The sequence below is a fragment of the Monodelphis domestica genome, chromosome 1 (assembly GCF_027887165.1).
Source record: "Monodelphis domestica isolate mMonDom1 chromosome 1, mMonDom1.pri, whole genome shotgun sequence".
NCBI classification, from domain to species: Eukaryota; Metazoa; Chordata; class Mammalia; order Didelphimorphia; family Didelphidae; genus Monodelphis; species Monodelphis domestica.
The window spans coordinates 637,016,193-637,036,161 of NC_077227.1; the positions used below are offsets into that span (position 1 = coordinate 637,016,193).

The 19,969-nt window shown below is 33.6% G+C and overlaps 1 protein-coding gene across 3 annotated transcripts in view; it reads right to left on the reverse strand.

Annotated features, from left to right (window-relative positions):
* AFTPH (aftiphilin) overlaps positions 1 to 19,969 on the reverse strand; it is a 110,258-nt gene that overhangs the window by 21,378 nt on the left and 68,911 nt on the right. For all 3 annotated transcript variants that reach the window (XR_008915624.1, XM_016428037.2, XM_001374752.5), the window contains 4 exons: positions 13,503 to 13,654; positions 11,165 to 11,291; positions 10,514 to 10,570; positions 6,801 to 6,923 (listed from right to left, as the gene is read on the reverse strand). Coding sequence is in view for 2 of the 3 variants with exons in the window: in XM_016428037.2 (XP_016283523.1) it covers positions 6,801 to 6,923; positions 10,514 to 10,570; positions 11,165 to 11,291; positions 13,503 to 13,654 (459 nt within the window). In the remaining variant the exon portion in view is untranslated. The remainder of the gene's footprint in view (positions 1 to 6,800; positions 6,924 to 10,513; positions 10,571 to 11,164; positions 11,292 to 13,502; positions 13,655 to 19,969) is intronic.

Sequence of the window (19,969 nt, forward strand, 5' to 3'; positions counted from 1 at the left end):
CTGAGGCCAACATTTTATTCATTTTACAAATAAAAACCTGAAGCCTAGAGAGGTCACATAGCTTTTAAGTATGACCCATGGCATATCAAGGTAGGATATGAACCTATGACTTCCTTACTCAACATCCAGTAATTTCTTCATTAAACCATACTGCCTCCCCAAATCACTGATTCTTTCATGCTGTCAGAAACCAAAACATGAATGAGAGGGTCTGGTGTCTGCAGATCATACATATTTCTTTATGTGAAAGGGGAAAGCAGTTCCTTCCTTAAAGTTCTTCAGCTCAAGTATGGTATTTTGTCAGACTGAAAAGCAGGTGGGATAAGAAACCTTATTATATGCAAAAAAATCTTATTAGTGTGTTCATTATCTAGGATTACATTTATACTGGTCAATCATTACAACTTGTTTAAAATGTGACATTCTTAGATGATAATATTCACTTCGGAATGGAAATAATATATTTGAATTTCTCAGATAAGTCTGAATTATACATCTATATTTTCTACAAATCTTGGTCATTTCTCTCCACACCAAAACAGTTTGAAATTCAAGACTTATAATCATATTCCTCATTAGTTCCCAAAGTCCCTAATTAATGATTTGTTAATTCCAAACTTATGTATCAAAGTACATAAAAAAGAAAATATATGATATATGTCTTGGAATAACATTGAAGTTATATATGTTCATACGTAAAAATGAAATAACTTTTGGACAAATGGGAAAAGAAAAATGTTCTCGGGGTTTTTACAAAGCACAGTAGGATTTTTTAAAAATTAAAGTTCACTTCCTAAATACCAAATTTGATCCAGACTATTCAAGATGAACTAGGAAATCAAAAGAACAAAAAATCTGCAGGTGTAGGCTGAAAATGGATGGGGAAGAAAATGTGACATTACTCCAAAAACTGGTACCAACTGCTAAAAAGAGCCTCAAAAAATCCCCAAGAAAACAAAGGTTCTCTAATTAGGAAAGCAGCAAATGAATACTTATATTCTACCTTAAAAGATCAGTTACTGAATGAATGCTGAGTATCTACAAGTCATTTATTCCACATCCCCATCTCCAATTAGATCACAACTGCAAGAGTGTAAAGGATGAGCATATAGAAGGCATGACTATAAAGTAATGAGACTGATCCTGTACATAAATACCAGTTGTATTACTTTATAATGACATCCTGTATCTTAGAAACCTCTAACCATGAAAAACCCATCATTTCTTTTGGAAGTCTTTTCTACTGTTTTTAAGGGCCTATGGAGGAAGGCTTCCTGATGTCTAGTTGTTTAGGCATAAATTTTTTTGTGAATTTAAAAGATAGGATTTAATGTCTCAGTTTTCTCTTTAATAGGCATATTATTTTAACTTTTTTAAAGGAACTGTTTGCTAATTCTTTGCTCATTTTTATTTTTCTTCTTTACATCTCTTAAATGATGTCATATATAGAGTAGTAGCACTACTTTTATAATCTTTTAACTTAAAAAATGCTTTTGATCCATACTAATCCTCAATTTTTTTAACCATATATGTTTGGACAAGCACTGAAGAGTAAGAAGACTTGAAGTTTAGGTAATATCTGGTTCTGTCACATATTTTACTTACTAGCCTTGTAGCTGTGGGCAAGGTACCTGATCATCCTAGCTCTAATATTACTCTTGATCTCTACTTCATTGGATTTCTTGTGAGAATTAAGTGAATCTAAGATGCTTCATAGCCATAAATGTAAGGCATCAAAGCTATAATTTATCGTTAGTTGCCCTTGCTTCATGACTTACTACTACTTCTGTGACTCTGGACAAGCCATTTAATTTTTCAGAGTTTATATCCTCATCTATTTAAAATCAGTTCTCCATCCTTAACAAGGCTGCTATGATAATTAGATAATGTTAAATATAAAAGTCTTTATAAAACCATAAAATTCTATACATTTGTTAAATACTATTAATCAGCTGAATTAAGAAAACATAATCTATCTTTATGTAATCTTTCTACCTAGACAGATTCCTGAGTTTTATCTCATTTATTTCTGCTTAAGTTGCTATAAAATATATTAATTTGACAGGATTAAAAATTCTTTTATGATGTTTATATAATACTTTGTAATTTATGAGGCACTTTTATACACAATACTTTCTTTATTCCTTATAGTCATCCCATGAGGTTGGTAATCACAAATAATACTATCTCTATTTTATAGTTGAAGAAACTGAGGCTTAAAGAAATTAAAAAGCTTGTTCAAAGTTACACAAGAAAAAAATTCAGAGCTGTTCCCAAATCCAGTGAGTGTTTTTGAAATATTGGATATTTTATTAGGTTGATGATTTATACTTAATATGAGAAAGGATTTTTTCACTATATTGTTTCTCAAAATAGACTGTAGACAAGACACTTAGGTGATAAAAATGGATAGAATATATTATGATCCTTTCATAGCTAAAAACATTCAAGAGTCTCCTAAATGAGATTTATGATCACTTTAAACAGTTTGGGTTAAAGCAAGGCTCACTCTGCTCCCCATTATTTGACAAAGTTCTAGAAATACTATTTGTGGGGAAAAAAGACAAGAGAACCCCCCCCCCAGTAAAAGTATCAATAATAAGATGACAAAAACTATTCCTATTCGTAAATAATATGGTAAATAATATAAGGTAGCTCCAGATTCAGTGAAAAGATTGATACAATTATAAAATTCAATAAAGTAGTAGAATGGAAAATACCCCTCCCCCAAATTAGCACTTATAACTAACAAACACCAAGAAAAAAATAACAGAAGTTTTATCCAAAATAACTACAAAATGCATAAATTATCTATGAAGTAATCTACAAAGGTATACACGAGTTACAAAACACTTTTTGACAAAATAAAGGAAGACAAATAATTGTAATGGGTCATGCTAATATAAAAAACATTTTAAACTAAATTAACAGATTCATACTAAAAAGACAAAATAGCAATAAAATTACGAACAAAAGGTCTAAGATCTCAAGGAAAGTAATGAAAAAAAATAAGAATGAAAGTAGCACAGCATTACCAGAATTTAAATTATATTACAAAATAGAAATCATCAAAAACTCTTTGGTATTGTTTTTAAAAACATCAGATCTTGTCTGTAGAACCAACTAGAAATAAAAAAAACAAAATCCAGTAGCCCAAGGTTTGCTAAATCCCAGGGAAAAAAAAAGATTGTGAGAAGATTCTCTATTTGACAAGAACTACTAAGAAAATTGGTTATCAATTTCAGAGAAAATTAGGTTTCTTTAAACTAGTATATGTAAATGCACTAAAACTTTGGGAAATTTCATATAAGACCTAGTGCCATTCCTCATAGACAAGTCAAGGATGTGTAAAGAGCTATTAACAATCATGTGAAAACATGCTCCAAATCACTAATAATAAAAATGAATTCAATCAACTCTTCATTGGAAAAAGTGACCCCAAAAAAAGGGTAATTAAGTATATGTTGGAAGGTTGTGGATTGGAAGGCTTACTAATAGGAAGTGGAACTGTGAATTAGCCTAACTGCTCTGCAAAACAATTCAGTATTATCTGAGTAAAGTAAATAAAATGCTCATATCTTCTGACCTGGTGATCCCATCAGTGGGCATATTCCCCAAAGAAGAAAGTAAACAAATGTTCTAGTATATATATGCCAAAATATTCATAGCAACATTTTTTTTATGTGTTAGTAAATAACTAGAAACAAACTGGATGACAGTTAAATGAAGAGTGGCATGTCAAATGATTACCTATGATATGGGACTATGGTAATATTGTACATTAAGAATTACAAATATGAGGAATTTAAGAGAAATATGGCAAAATCTATATGAAATAAAGCAGAACTAAAAAAAGGTACAATGCTGGCAATACCATAAATAAGTTGTATAAGCTAAAGGCAGCCAAACTAAGTTACAATCTTGGCCATAGAGAATGACACATACCTTCTTTTTCTTGGTAGAGAAGTGGGGGAACTACAGAAAAGGACAGAATGTTGCCTTCATATTTGATTCAAGTACTGTATTTGTTATTTTTGCTTAACCATTCTTTGTTACAAAGTAGGGTTCAACTAAAGTAGGGAATTCTGTATCTAGAAATGACTATGATAAATACAAAAAAAAGGAAACTCATAAATATATATATATATATTTATGAGTCTGTATATATATATATATAATCTACCCCATCCCACTGAAAAAGATTCAGTCTTAATTATCCACAAAGGAAAAGTCAAGTGGATGAAGAAATGTCTATTGTTTAGATTATGACATGCAGTTGCACAGAAAATCCCCTCAAAATGAGGGAACCCATCAATAAATATACCTTGGAAAGTCATTACACATGGACAATGAGCTAAGACCAAATCTGAATAGGAGGAGAGAGAGCTAAACTGCTTTGGGGAAATTACACAGTATTTTTTAAGGTCCCAAACTTAATCTCAATATCCTTCTAATAATGCTGTATCACTATAAATCACAGAATAACACTGTCAGAAAGATTAAAGTTGCAGGTTAATTAAGGGGTAACATTGATACATAATACTGATACACAGTAGTTATCAGTAGATGGCAATATGTTACCATTGCAAAATTGTACTGAAGAAATGGCATAAAGCATATCCTCAGAAATATTAATAACAAGAAAAAAGAGGTAGGCTTGTCATATAGTAAGTATGAAGGTTAATGAAGAGAGAAGGTGTGTGGTCCGAATGATAGTCTCGAAATATGAAAAGATCTAGAGAAAAAGCAACAAGTATGATAGGTAGATCCCATGTGGAGGAAATGAACATGACAATGATTTCATATTATGATGAGAAAGCATGGATGGGTTTCATTTTGTACTGTTGGAGAGAGCTTCCACACTGATGATTTAGTTCCAATATTAATGTGCTCTCCTAGCTTTAAGCTTTAAGTCAATCATACTGTTTGAGCAAAATAGTACAAAGACTATGTATGTGTGTATACATATACATGGATACAAACTAGATTTCACACAACTCAAGGGTTGATCTTTAATAAATATTTACCCAGTATCACTGTGCTAGATGCTGAGAGCCAGAAAATTCTGATGAGAATTTGGAGTTGATGAAAAATGTAAATCACTTCTGTGAGTTACATGTGGACAAAGAAAATTTTATATATATACATATATATAAACATGCACATTTATATATATATATATATATATATATATATATATATATATAAATATGTTTAATATATAAAAAAATATCCTGATACCCAGCACAATACACTGCATACAGTTAACATTTAGGATTAAAAACTAAATATATAGCAAAGTCAATCTATATTTAATAATATGCATCATAGTTATTGTGGTTCAGGGTAATTAAGCATATCTATCATTAAATAACGAAGTAGACAAAATAAGCATTTCTAGGGCCAGTTGGAGGAAGAGATGATTGTGAGAAGAAATAAGATTGTGGTCCCCAGAGCTCCTTCCTACCAAGCTTTCCTCTCTCCCAGCATTTCTGCTCTGAAGAATGGGTAATGCCCTGCCTCAAGCTAAGACAGTCTCATTGGTGTCCACACTGTCTCATTTTCAAAGAATGGTCTGCTGCCAGGGTTTTTTTTTTTTTTTTTAAAGATATTTGTCTTCAATTCAGCTCTCTGGGAAGAAAAGAAAAATGAATGTACTAAGGAGCTGATTTAGATGCTCAGCAAAGGAAAAGTCTCTAGTGACTTTTGGGGAAAGGGTAAGTAGTGTGTTATATTTTCACCCTAGGGAAATAGGATTGGGGTAGTGGAGAACAAGAAGGCCACAAGGGGGCACTGACCCCTGGGGAGAAGACAAAGAAGGCATCACAGACAAATCAGGCCTGCTCTTAAGTTCTGCCCAGAGTTAGGCTTCACTTTTGCCTTGTTGCCACAAGAGTCAAGACAAGTGAGAAGGAGAAGCTGGGCACACAAGATGGCCTAAATGGTTTTGCTTAGATAGTTCCCATACTATCAACCATGAGCTATGGATTTATTGTGGTGGATGCCCCGAGTTACATACAACATACATGCACATGCATCACAGGGAACCCCACCTACATACGTAAAGCCACTTTAGTCTTTTATAACTATCAATGCCTACGAAGCTAAGAGATGGCAAAGGCAACAAAGCCTTGGTTTTCCAAACCAGGAAGTGAAAGTTGGGAACACAGAATCTTAAAACATAAAAGCAATTAAAAAAAAATACTGAGCCAATCTGGATCTTGGGAGAGAAACCAACATACCCAGAAAGGTTTACCCTATGCTCTCCTTTTATCCAATGGGTCACGATACTGTAATATTTATACAGAAAGTAAATTGAGGTGTTCTGATACAAAGAACAGAAAAAACAAGCCAGATTAAATTTTGCTATGAAAATGTATGTATAAAATGATGATTTCAATAAACCTTTTGGCTTAGTTTAGAAAATAAGCTTAGCTTAAAGATGACATTTAATTAATTCAAAAAGAGTACCCAAACCATGGCTTTATGCAAATGTAAATACTATACCAGCTTTGCAAACCTTAAATGAGTTGCTTCTGACACTTTTAATGCTCCCTAAAATGTAATATTTCACACTACTCAGAAAAAAGTACTTAAAGTATAAGTCAAGATTTAGGATCATAGAATTTTAGAGTGAAACAGATCTTATTAGGAAATTGAGCTCATATTACTACTTTTTGAAAACAAAATACCCCCCCCCCCAAATTAACAAATAAAGCCTTTAAAAAATTTATACAAACTCACTTATACATATAATAAAGAAAAAATGGTCAAAATGCACCCCCCCCCCTTTTTTTTACCTGTAATTGATCAGATGTACATGCATTCATCTCTGGTGATATAAGGGGAGCTTGACCAATTGAAGCTATTTTCTCTGCAGCAGATAGTGGTTTCAATGGTTCCTTTGTGGGTTCTAACATACCCTAAAAAAATTATAATAGCAATCAGCAAAAACTATGTAAAAGGCTAGAAGATGCTAAATTCAGGATTAAGCAATAAAACACACAAGGGAAAACAGGACAATCAGAGAATACTTCCAGAAAAAAATTTAAAAAAAAAATGTTTTTAGAAATCCTTTTAAGCAACTATATATACAGATTTTGCTTTTGTCTCACATAAGACTTATTTTCAAAGTATCATCATCGATTAGGGTAAATTATCTCATAGGCACTTAATATTTTTCCCTTCTATTATTATCTACGAGAAATAATGATGGAATAAGTTATATCACTACAACCTAAAAACAGAGCAAAACTGGAATGGGAGGGCTCACAATGACATACTCTATTTGGGTTCTCAGGAATTCAATACACAATGTTTTCAAAGTATAATGTTCTACACTTTAAAGTTCTTTTAGGATATAATAATTTCCCCCAATGTTCTTAGAACAAGCTTCTCAACAAGATTTAAAATATTCAAGGGCAAACTAATCAATCCATCTTCTATTACTACATTTTTTGCACAGGCTATCCCTCAATGCCTGGAATGTATTCCTTTCAATATCTCCATCTCTTAGAATCCTTAGTTTCTTTTCAAAGCTAGCTCAAGTGTAGTATGCTAGATAAAAAGCCTTTCCTGACTCTTTCTTCACAACTTCCTATATTTATTTTATATGTTATATGTGTATATATATATAGTTGTCTCCTCCATTAGAATGGAAACTCCTTGAGGACAAGGTATGTTTCATTTTTGTCTTTGCATCCAGAAGACCTGGCACAAAGTGGTATTAATAAATTACTATTAATTGATATAGTGAATGTGCTGCTGGAGACCTTAGACCTTCAATATAGCTATGTGGGAAAAGTGAATGTACATGTAGAATTGATATCCAAATAATATTTTATATAAGCATCTACATATCACCACCAAAAATTTACACTGAGGCTACTCAAAATTTTTAAAGACCCTGAGAATTTAAACATATTGAATAAGTCATAAAATAAGAAATAGATTACAGCCAAGTCCTAATTAAAGCAAATAATGAATCCCATGAAGTGGCCACATTCCTCAAATTCATACAATATATTTCTAATAGGTCAGAACCAATTGCCATATTTTACATAATTATAACTTTAAATAGTGTGAAACTGAATACATGTGACCACTTCACAATGCATTATTCACACTAATCCAGATCTAGCTGTAAATTTGGAGATTAGGCAGAGCATAGGCATAGCAACTGGCAGTCAATCTGCTCTCTGGTCATGAATCTCTCTTTTTAGAAGACTAGAATGGTCCTAAGACAAACACATGGTTCATTTCCTAAACCCACATTTAAAACCCTTCTAGATCAGAAGATTCACCAGACCTTTTGCTCTAGTGGTATAACCTTCTAGAACCCAGGGCCATTTCCATAGAGGCAAAATAATAGTAATTTAGGAAAATGCCTGTTCAAACTGTCTCTAACATAAAAACCTCAAGCTACTAAACCACTAATAAGAGACACTGTATATTTCCAGATAAGCTATTAGGAAGGTTTATCCCTTAAGTATGGCATAAGGAAAGGTGACAAATAAGATTTAGAAGTTTAATTCTTGTCAAAAGTGCCTATGGAAGCCTTTGACTTAACAGTCAGGGATAATTTAAAAGTTTATCCCTTATATGATTATGTGCTACTTGTTCTTTAGAAGACTTTAAATTTCCAATTATATCTCCTAATGAACTACTAGAGTCTTAAAAAGTCTTCTTTTCCCTCCCAGCAACAGAACTTCACATAGGAATTGGAAGAGAGTGAGAGATGGCATAGAGAAATGTTGATACTGAATTCTATTATGAGTTTTACTTTGTACAGAAAAAGAGTATAAGTCATTACATAAAAAATAGTACTACTATTAAGCTTTCTGTTAATGCCTAGGAGGAAAAAGGAGGAGCAAATAAATCTTACTAAAATCAGAATTCCGGTATGCCTCTTTCCATCCAAAATAAAACACCTGAGAAAACTAATAAAGCTATGCATGCGTAAGCACAAATATACATAAATTAAAACTTCTCATATAATAAGTTCACAGTTCCTGAAATCAGAATAATGATAGATTCAAAGTTCTTAAAAAAAAATTTAAATAACATTCTGTTTCATAAGCACCTATACTGAAACAACTGAAAATAAAAACAATCAAGTCTGCCAGGAAGAACAGATTTCACGAAATTACTCAATCTCTTAAGGCAATATACTCTTCCTTCAGGAGCAGAAAAAACTTAAGTATAATAAAATCCATATGACATTAACAGTGACACCAAATGCAAAAATATCAGATTGTCCCATCCTCTAATATTAATTCACTTCAGGAAGATCTTTAAAGTGTAGTACCCATAAGAAGATATATTGAGTTTCCTTAGTCTTTGTTGATTAGCAAAATTATTTACATGTGTGTATATATGTAAATACACTACACATACTATATATACACACATGCACAAACACATATAAATAAAACAGCAAGCCAATATCTCTTGCAAATCCACATGCTCATGGTTTTAAGGACTTTTTCATAATTAATTTCATAATTAAGTTTTATAATTCTATGAATAAGTTGAGTTCAGAACACCTTAAAGGATCCCCCTGCCCTTTCTTTAAGTGGACCACAGGATTTTCCCTCTAGTTTAAGTTATTGGTGAGCAGGTTTACAAAACATTTTGTGTTTTACACACAGAATTGCTTTGGCCACCAATAATTCACAAGCACATCAATAAACACAGCAAACTTAAAAGTATTATTTCATAAAAAAGGAATTCCTTCTGAATTTTCCTGGACTACACCTGGCATATCTGGAAAAAAACAAAAAACATAAAATTCAACCAATTTTAAGTAACTGATCAATTTATAAATGTATTCAATAAGGAATCCATTATAACTATAACTTCGCTACAAAACAGCTGTGGTTTCTTTCTATAATTTCCATAAGAACACTAGTTACTTAATGCTAGGCATTAATGTTACTGTAAAGCTTCAATGGTAAATTAACTAAATGTAGCATTGTATAAGATTTAAATCCAAGGTTTTTTGTTTTTTTAAACTTTCAGATACACTTTATTAATTCACTCTTTTTGAAAGAATAAATACTCTTTCAAATAATAAGTACATTAGAAAATAATATGCATTTATATGAAAAAATACAGTTATTTATATAAAAAAGTTATCACAAGTGCCATCTTAATAATGAGGAAGAAATGGAATTTAGAGTGCCAGGCTTAGAGTCAAGAGAACCTGAGTTCAAATCTGGTCTCAAGAGACTCCCTAAGCTCTGTGACCCTAGGCAAGTCACTCAACCCCCAATTACCTTGCCTCTCTTCTGTCTTAGAATTCTAAGACAGAAAATAAAAGTTTAAAAGAAAAAAAATGTTCCTGCCATTTGCTTCATGAAAGAAAGGAAATGTTAATGATACTTCTGAATTTAGCAGAAAGGATTTTTTTCATATTTTCCAATTTCCACTAATAATTTATTTTAAAAATTGGGGACACCCAAGTTAAGTATAGTAAAGACTGAAGATCCTATGAGGACATTCCTATACTCACCAGTCCTGCTGCATACATGGGCACTATAACAGGTTGCTTCTTATTGCCTGTAAAGAGCTACATGTGGGAGAGAAATAACACACATTTAGAGACTACTCTACCATACCCTTAAAAAAAGTCCTCTAATTTTCCAAGTATTCAGTTGTCACCTGTATATTATACATTTTGAATTAGAGTAACAATTTTAATGTGAACTATTAAAAAATTGTTTTAAATAATAGAATTTTAATGTGCTGTCTAAATTGAAAAAAGTAACAACTCTTTAGTAAAAAAAGCAACCCCCCAAAACAATAGTCACAATTTAAATTGTAAATATTTATCATATATTAATGTGTCTTTTTGAGAAACTACTTCCTTACAACTTATAAAAAATACCAGGGGCAGCTAGATGGCTCACTGGATAGAATGCCAGGCCTAGAAGGAGGTCCTGGGTTTAAATCTGGCCTTAGATACATCTTAGTCATATTACTGGGAAAATTGCTTAATCCCAACTTCCTAGTCCTTACTATTCTTCTGCCTTGGATCTGATACTCAAGTCAGTGATTGTAAGACAGAAGATAAATTGTGTGTGAGGGGAGGGGCAGAGGGGAGAGAAGAATCAGAGTAGGGTTTAAACATACATTCAAAAGATAAGGCACTTTATAAACTCACAATATTCCGTGTGTCGATTCCCAAGGAGCATAAAAGTTTCTTGTTACTATGGGAGCCACCCCACTGGTATCTCAGGCCATATGCATCATGGATATCCTGTAGCTCTGTCCACACATCCAGCAGTTCCCTATAATAGTCAATGACCATTTGAAAGTCATCAAGATGAAGATGAGTTAACTCAGCAACTTTTGCCATATATAGTTGGTGGATGCATTATAAATTTCCTTTAAACTTGTTTCTATACATGAGTATTCTAGGGAACTAAAATCATTAGTTTTCTTAAAACAATTATTAATCAGACTTAAAATTGGGAAATAATACCCCTAGCAGAGAGAATACAATCTACTTACACTTCATCAATTTATAGAATTTTATAGAAAGTATAATACAATACTAAAAATAATTTAGGCATTGCCTAAAGTATTTGAAACCATTATCTACATGAAGAGGAAAGTTAACAACTGTTTGTTGACCACAAATGTAGTAATTATTAATTTGATTTGGTTGATATGCAAATATATCATATGTATGTATCAAATTTTATGTTCAGTGGAAGAGGAAGAATTCTTGGAGTTAGAAAGACTTGGGATCAAATTCTACTTCTGACACCTAACTATGTGACCCTAGAAAAGTCTCTTAATCTCGGAGTGCCCCCTGACAACTCTTTAAGATAGAAAGGTATAGAAAAGCTTTCAATCTGTTTGGGAAGGGTGGGGAAATGGCACATTGTTTCCACTGAGAGAATTTTCTGCACTTATAAAATTATAAGTCCAGATATGAACATGACTGAGATAGAAATTTAGTAACCCAAAAATGGTTTAAAAAAATTATGACACCCCTCCCTAAAATCTTACTTTTTTAAATCATATCTTGACCAAAACTGCTCTCCAATAATCTAACAGGGAAATACAATGGCCATTTACTATTTTTGACTCCTTTGACTCTCCTCCTCAAGTATTCTCTAACCTGCCCCCCAGTTTGGGGATTCTTTCCTGGTTAACTTCATACCTCATCCCTTTGCTATCTATCATTCGTGTTCTTCACATGTCCCCTAATTGTGTGTGTATATCCAAGGTTTAATAACCAGGCTGCTTCTCTCCTCTGGTGAATAGCTCATCAGTTCCTATGGTTTCCATCTTTTCTGTACTAAATCTAAATACCAATTCTCTCTCTCTACTATACTTCAGTTCTATATTTCCAACTACCTACTAGATATCTACATTTGGAATATCCCATAGGCATCTCATTCAAATTTCCCAATCTGTTGAGGACATATTCATCCTTCCAATCAACCCACACTTGTAATCTGATTCATCTTTGTCCTTTTACTCTCCCTCACTTTCTTTATCCATCCAGATACTAAGTTTTTCATATCCTGCTTCCACAATTTTCCTACCTTTTCCTTAGGGGTAGCTGGTGGTATTGAGGGCAGAGTGCTAAGTCTGGAGTCATGAAGTCTAGGGTTTGACTTTAGCATCAGACATTAGTTGGGTAACACTGGGCAAGTCACTTTGTTTGCTTTAAGTTGCCTCAACCATAAAATGAAGATAATGATAGCAACTACCTTTCAAGATTGTTGTGAAGACCAAATGAGAAAATATTTATAAAATTGCTCAGCATGGTGTTTGCCATATAATAGATGCTATACAAAAGTGCTTATTCCCTTCTCTTGCCTTTCTCCACTTTCAGACTCTACCCTAACTCAAATCCTAATTGATTTTTTCTTGGAATACTGCAAACAACTTCCTGATTGGCATCCTTCCCCTTTTTAATTCATCCTCTAGCCAGCTGCCAAAATTACTTTCCTAAAACTCAAGTCTGACAGTGTCTCCCCCATGCTCAAGAATTTTCCAGACTTCCCTATTACCTTTAAGAAAAAATATAAACTCTTACTTGATACCTAAGGCTAGCTTCAGCCTATTTTTCCTTCTTGTTTCAAACACATTACTCATGTACTCCAACAAACTAAGTCACTTGTTCTTCCCCATCAATGTTTTTGTCTCTTAGCTCTATGCCCCAGGACTATAATGCACTTCCTTACTTCTCTTAGAATCCCTTGCATCCTTCAGATTTTAAGTTGAGCCACCACCTTCTTCATAAAGTCTTTCCTGATGTGCCCAGTTGGTAGTATTTTCTTTCTCCTTAAATTACTATTTCCTTTGTATATAGTTTGTATTTACTTAGATGTGCACATACTGTATCACACTAGGAGAATGTTTGCTTTTTGAGGACAGGGACTATCTCTGTTTTTCTTTTGTATTACTAGCACAGTTTCTTTGCATAAAGTAGGCATTTAGTAAATATTTGTTGAACTGAATTAAAATCGTCAGCTACTCACCAATTTTCACCCAAAGTCTCTCTTGTTCTGATCTGCGTATTGCTTGCTTCTAGCAAATGTTCTAAGGAAGTAACTCCTTCTTTAGTTTCAGGGACAGGTAAGGAAGGAAAACAGGCTTCAAATATTCGTTCAAGGCGGTTTAGCAATGCTATCTGCATCAAAACAAAATTCCCATACCCCCCAAAAAATTACTTTAATTTTTCTAAAAGTATTTATCTCAGTTGGGGGGGGGAGGGGAAGAGGGAAAGGGAGAGAGTATTTCCTTGTAATGGCACTGATGGGAATAGAGAGAGAAGAAACACTGTGAAGTGGGAAGGAAGGTGGGGGAGAGATGACACGCAGTTTTCAGCACAAGAAATTTCAAATGATAGGAACATAATTCCCAATCATGTAAGCAAAAAACAGCAATAGAATTTGTGTATGCTTTGGCTAAAAGAGACCTCAGGTCAACTCAGTTCAATTTATTCATTTTAACCTTGAGGAAACTGAGAGCTGTCCAAAGTCATACAGGTAACAGAATTGGGATCTGAATTCAGGTTCTCTGACTCCAGATCCAGGGAGGGCTCTTTCCTCTATACTGTACTTTGAAAAAGCAATGGGAGTTTTTTATAGCTGAAATAAGAGCCAGTATGCTTTAGTGTAAAGAGTCTTCCATTTCAATTTTGATGACCTAGTTCCAAACTTGGCTCTGCTTATTAGCTATATGACCTTTAGAAAGAATTACATTCTCTGGGCACCAATTTTATGAGTAAAATGAGGGGACTGAATAAGATGATCTTTAAGATCCCTCATGGTTCCACCACACATTAAATAATATTGAAATATTTCAGAACCTTTTCATCTAATATATGGCCCTTCACAGCCAGTGCTTGGGACATGCTGCCCGATTTCCAATTTCCAACCATAACCAGAGTTTGGACTCTCACCCCTGTGAAGTTGTATTCTGATTAGGGAGTATTCACTCTATCATGCCTGGTTTCAAGCACACTGGGCAACTTCCTAACCTCTCAAGTCTTGCTCTGAGAATAGCAATCAAAACAACACTACAAAATTCCTAGAAAGTACATGCTGATTATTCATCCTATGGCTCTAATCACCACACAAGATATCCCTGTCCAAAACACTCCTTGATGGTCTATATTTGCTATTTTTTTACTTATTAGAATATGAGCTCCTTGATGTTGGGAATTGTCTTTCTTGCTCGTATTTGTATTCCTATTCAATCAATAAATTATTAAGCACCTTCTAGGTGCCAAGCAATCCCTGTCTTGAGTGCCAAGAATTCAAAAAGCAGCAAAAGTAGTTCCTGCATCTCAAGGAACTCACAGCTTAATGGGTGAGATAATATGTAAATACCTATGTACAAAAAAGACATATACAGAATAAAAAGGAAATAATTAACAAAAGGAAACCATTAGAATTAAGGGGAAGGGCAAAAGGCTTTCCATAGAAGATAGGATTTCAGATAGAACATGAAGGAATTAAGGTGATAAGATGAGAAGAAAGAGTATTCCAGGTTTGGCAGAATGGCTAGTGAAATTGCTGTCAGGAGATGGAGTACCTTGTGCAAGCAACAATAAGAGTAATGAAGAATACATGGGGGAACCAGGTGACAAGGAGTCAATGGAATTTATCTAGTGAGTGGCGGGTGACATGGTCAGATTTACACTTTAGGAAGGTCACTCTGAGAGCTAGGTGGAAAAACTGGAATAGAGAGAGACTTGTGGCAGGTAGATGATCCAGCAGGCTATTACAATAGTTCAGGCATGAGATGCTAAAGGTTTGCATCTATTTAGCTCAGAGGATAGAAGAGACTATATATAGGAGACATAACAAGGTAAGCCTGATGGGCCTTGGTAAAAGATTAAATATGGGGCAAAGAGGGGGAGGTTTGAGAGTAAGGAGATCAAGGATGACGCAAAGAAAGCAAACCAGCACCCTAAACATTAACAGAGAAATCAGGAAGAGGATAGTTAGTGGGGGGGAAATAGTGAGTTTAATTTTGGATGTAATTAATTTAAGATGCCTACAGGCCATCCACTTAGAGATGTCTAACATGCAGTTGGAATTGTGCAACTGGAGGTTAGCAGAGAGATTAAGGGTAGATAAGTTGGTTTGAGAATCTTTGGCACATAGTTGCTAATTGATTGCATGAGAACTGATGAGATCACCAAGTGAAGTACTATGAAGGGAGGCTGGTCAATTGTGGGGTTGTGGGGAACTAAACAGAGCCCCATAGGACACTTGTGATTAATGGGCATGACCTGAATGAAAATTCAACAAATAAGGAGATAGGCAGGAGGAGAACCAGGAGACAGTAGGATATTACGGATATTAAAAACCTATGGAGAGCAAAGAAACAAGCATGACTTCCATTGTCAAAAGCTGCAGAGAGGTTGAGAAGGATGAGGACTGAGGAACGGCCTTTTTTTTTGATCTTTTTTTTTTAAGAGAAAAGGACATTTAAAAGATTGTTAGTAACTCTGAAGAGGGAAGTTTTTATTGAATAAGAAGTTTAGAAGCCAGACTGTAGAAAATTTAAAAATGAGCAAAAGGAGAGGAAGTGGAGGTAGCTATTATAGATGGTTTTCTCCAGGAATTCACAAAAGAGAGGAGAAATATGGAACAATAAATACCAGGGATGGATGAATCAAGTGAGGTTTTTTTTTTCTCTGAAGACATGGGTATGTTTTGTAGGCAGTCAACAGACAGGGAGAAACTGAAGATAAATTGAGACATTAGGAATGATAATACAGGGGGGCCATTGGGGATGGGATGGAGTGGTACTGTAACAACTTTTAATAAGAGCTTTCTTAATCATTCACTCATATGCATGAGGTCTGGAAATGTTAAGGATACATCCAATACCAGGAGTAGAGATAGTAGTAGAAATTAAATAAAGAAAATGTTTTAATCTTCCAAAACTGAAGCTTCTGCAGGTCATGGTATAAAACTGAGAGTATTCTGAGCCACATTAAAATGCAATTGGGAAACATTTGACAAAATAAATAAAAAATATGATACAGTATGTTATTTATAGTTTTCTAAGTCCATATTCAGGATCCATTTCCAACACATGCTAATTATATGAAAGTTCTTGTAATATAATCTACTAGATGATTTTAAAAGTCCTTTATAGCTCTAAATCTTCTATTCTTATGCCTTAGAAACAAAAGATTCATGTATTATTCTAGTTGCTTATATTTACCTTTACTATTATTTGTCTTACTGTACAGCTATAATGAGTAGAGAGAATATAAATACCAAAAATATATAAATTATAGTTTAGGAACTATTATGTATTAATGGGTGACCTCAAGCAAATTCATTTTATTTCTTTGCCTAAAGAGTCTTCATCTATGAAATGAGAATTTTTTTTTTGCATTATCTATATCATATGACAATTTTAAGGAAATAATGTACAAAGAGTGCTTTGTGAACCATGAGTGATATAGATGTCAACTAATAGTACTATTCTTCTGCTTTGGCAAATTCCTAAGTAGATAGCTACACTTCTTTCCTAATAAAATTGATTCATGTTCTCTAGTGCCTATTTACTAAGATTAATTGGGTAAATTTCCTGGTATCTTGCCTAAATTTATTAGTCAATTTAAATATCTATTTAGATTTAGAGGATTAACTCAAGATCATTTTAATGATACTAGTTTTATCTTACATGTAACTGCTTTGATCTCAATTGTACAAGATAATATACTAAGCTCCAAATTAGAATATTTTGTCTGAAAATAGTAGTCATGAACTTCTAAGATGTAATATTACTTCATAATGAGTTTGAGCATTACCTTATACCATATCTTCAACAGTTCTGTTAAGACTGGCTTTTTCATGGCTTTATGCTTTAAGATAATATCTAACATTTCAATATGGGGAAATAATCTTCCTTCAAATGGAGAAAACTAAAATAAAGAATGGACTCAAGATCCCAGGACTCAGGCAACTTGAGTATGTCAAGAGGGGTAAGCATTTATTCTCCACAACAGAGGGACATGAAGCTACCTCAAAAGGGATCAAATAACCTGTTTAATTGGAAACATGATGCAACCTTTGCTTCTCCCAGGCAAAATAAAGTAAACAAAAATCGCATATATATGGCTCCCCAATTTATATTTTTGCAAATTAGAACTAGATCTCTTTCTACTATTCTAATATGCTAGTTCCCTCTTCAACCCAAGTGGAATGCAAAGCTGAGCATTAATAAAAGAAATGTTAGAATATATTGTTCAAGATTAAGAAACAGTCCAAAGTTTAGAGATAATTCAGAAACCGTATACCTGTACATAAGCATTTATTGTAAGTACATTAAGTACTTCCTGTGTGCCAGGTATTGTGGTAGGCAACGGGAATACAGTTATAAAGAATTTTTAAAATCTCTCTCACAAAGAGATTATATCATACATATAAAGTTAGTAAAAAAAAAACATTCAAAATATTTAAATACAAAGTAGCTTGGGAGGGAAGCAGTAGTGGAGTTGGGGGAGGGGGAAATAGGGATTAAGGAAAGTTAATTTGCAGCAATATGTAGGATGTATTAAAATGGTGAGAGATTTAAGTCTGGGGGATTTATAAGGGCTAAGGTGTTGGAAAGAAGAGGTCTGATAAAAGAATTGTAAAGCTCTGCCATAATGAACATCAAAGGACATCACTAAAAAATGAAACATTAAATGTTGACAGGTCAGTGATGGAAGAAATTTGAAAATGAATTACTAATATGAACACAGGCCATTGATTTGTTAGAACAAAAGTAAAAAACACCAAACAAATGTTATAAAAATGACATTATGGGGGGCAGCTGGGTGGCTCAGTGGATTGAGAGTCAGACCCAGAGACAGGCAGTCCTGAGTTCAAATCTGGCCTCGGACACTTCCTAGCTGTGTGACCCTGGTCAAGTCACTTAACCCCCACTGTCTCACACTTACCACTCTTCTGCCTTAGAACCAATACCCAGTATTAATTCTAAGACTGAAGGTAAGGGTTCAAAAAAAAATGACATTATGGACAATTATAAAAATTCAAACCTGACCAGTACAATCAAAGTTTTAGATATTTAAAAAAGGAGTGGATAAAGGAAAAGTTAATCTGTTGGAAAACTTTTAGAAATCTCAACTAAGACAGATTTTCCCTAAGTGTGTTTATATGTAAAAGGAGAACAAAAGATGAAAATTGTAATTTTGTTTATACAACCTCTTTCCATCATCTATAACAGTTTAGTTATTTACTACATTTGTAATCTTAACACCTTGATCCCTCCTAATGTGCTAAATGAAAAAGTGGAAATGGCTTAAAAATGAAGTAGAAAGGAACAAATGGATTGGATTAAGTATAAGAAAGAAATACGAGATGAAGCCAGCAATTTTGAATACAGTGAGACATCCCAACAAATTATCATTCAACTTTTGCTAAAAACTTCAAATAAGAGTAGAACTCTTTAACTCCAAAAAACCTATATTCTGATTCTGAGAAGAGGTCTAATTATTAGAAAAGTTTCCCCTCACATTGAACTGAAATCTGTCTGGGTGCAATTTCAATATGTTAGTCCTAATTCTGTCCTTCAGTGCCAAACAGAATTCATATATTTGAAGGCAATAATTATGTGTGCCTTAAGTCTTCTCTTTTCCAGGTAAAACACATTTTGCTCCTTCAATTGATCCTTTATGACAGTTTCTATGCTTTTTACAATCCTTGATGAGCCTTTAAAAAACAAAAACAAAAACCAGTGCCTTTCTTAAAATTCATTATTCCCTATTCCAGTGGCTAGAGAAAAAAATAATCTGGGACTCTTCTTTTCGTAGACAGAAGTGATTCAAAGGGTAATAGAAGCAAGAGGGACTTAAAGTAGGTTGCAATGTATTATCAAGAATGACTGTTTACAAGAACTAGCACAAAAGAGAACACCTAGGAAAAGAATGATAGGAAAAAAAGTGCTTAGCAAACAAGAGAAGATTATTGGGACCCATGCAGTGTTAAAAGAACAGCCTCTAGCACAGTAGGTAGATTCTCCTGGGCAAATTTACTGGAGATAGTAAATGAACTGAAAAAATCTATGAATGGATTATGATTGGCACTGTTGGAAGGAGCAAATATCACCAGTAATATCAAAGATGAATTGAAGAGTTTACTAAATAAATACTGTGTTATCACACTTGTGCATTACACATGGTCAACAGTTTAGCACCCACAACAGGTTTTTTTGGGGGATACTAATTATCATTAGCAGGCCTTTCTCCTCTGAAAAGCCTTTAGCCAAAAACTAGAGACAAGCTATAAAAGTCTTAGAATAACTGTTTCCATATGAAGACTCCTCTTCCCTTCAGATTTATCATTCTTTTTTTTTTCCATTGTTTATCTTCTGCAAGGAATTTTGAGTTTTTTTTTAAAATATATTTTATTTGATCATTTCCAAGCATTATTCGTTAAAGACATATATCATTTTCTTTTCCTTCCCCCCA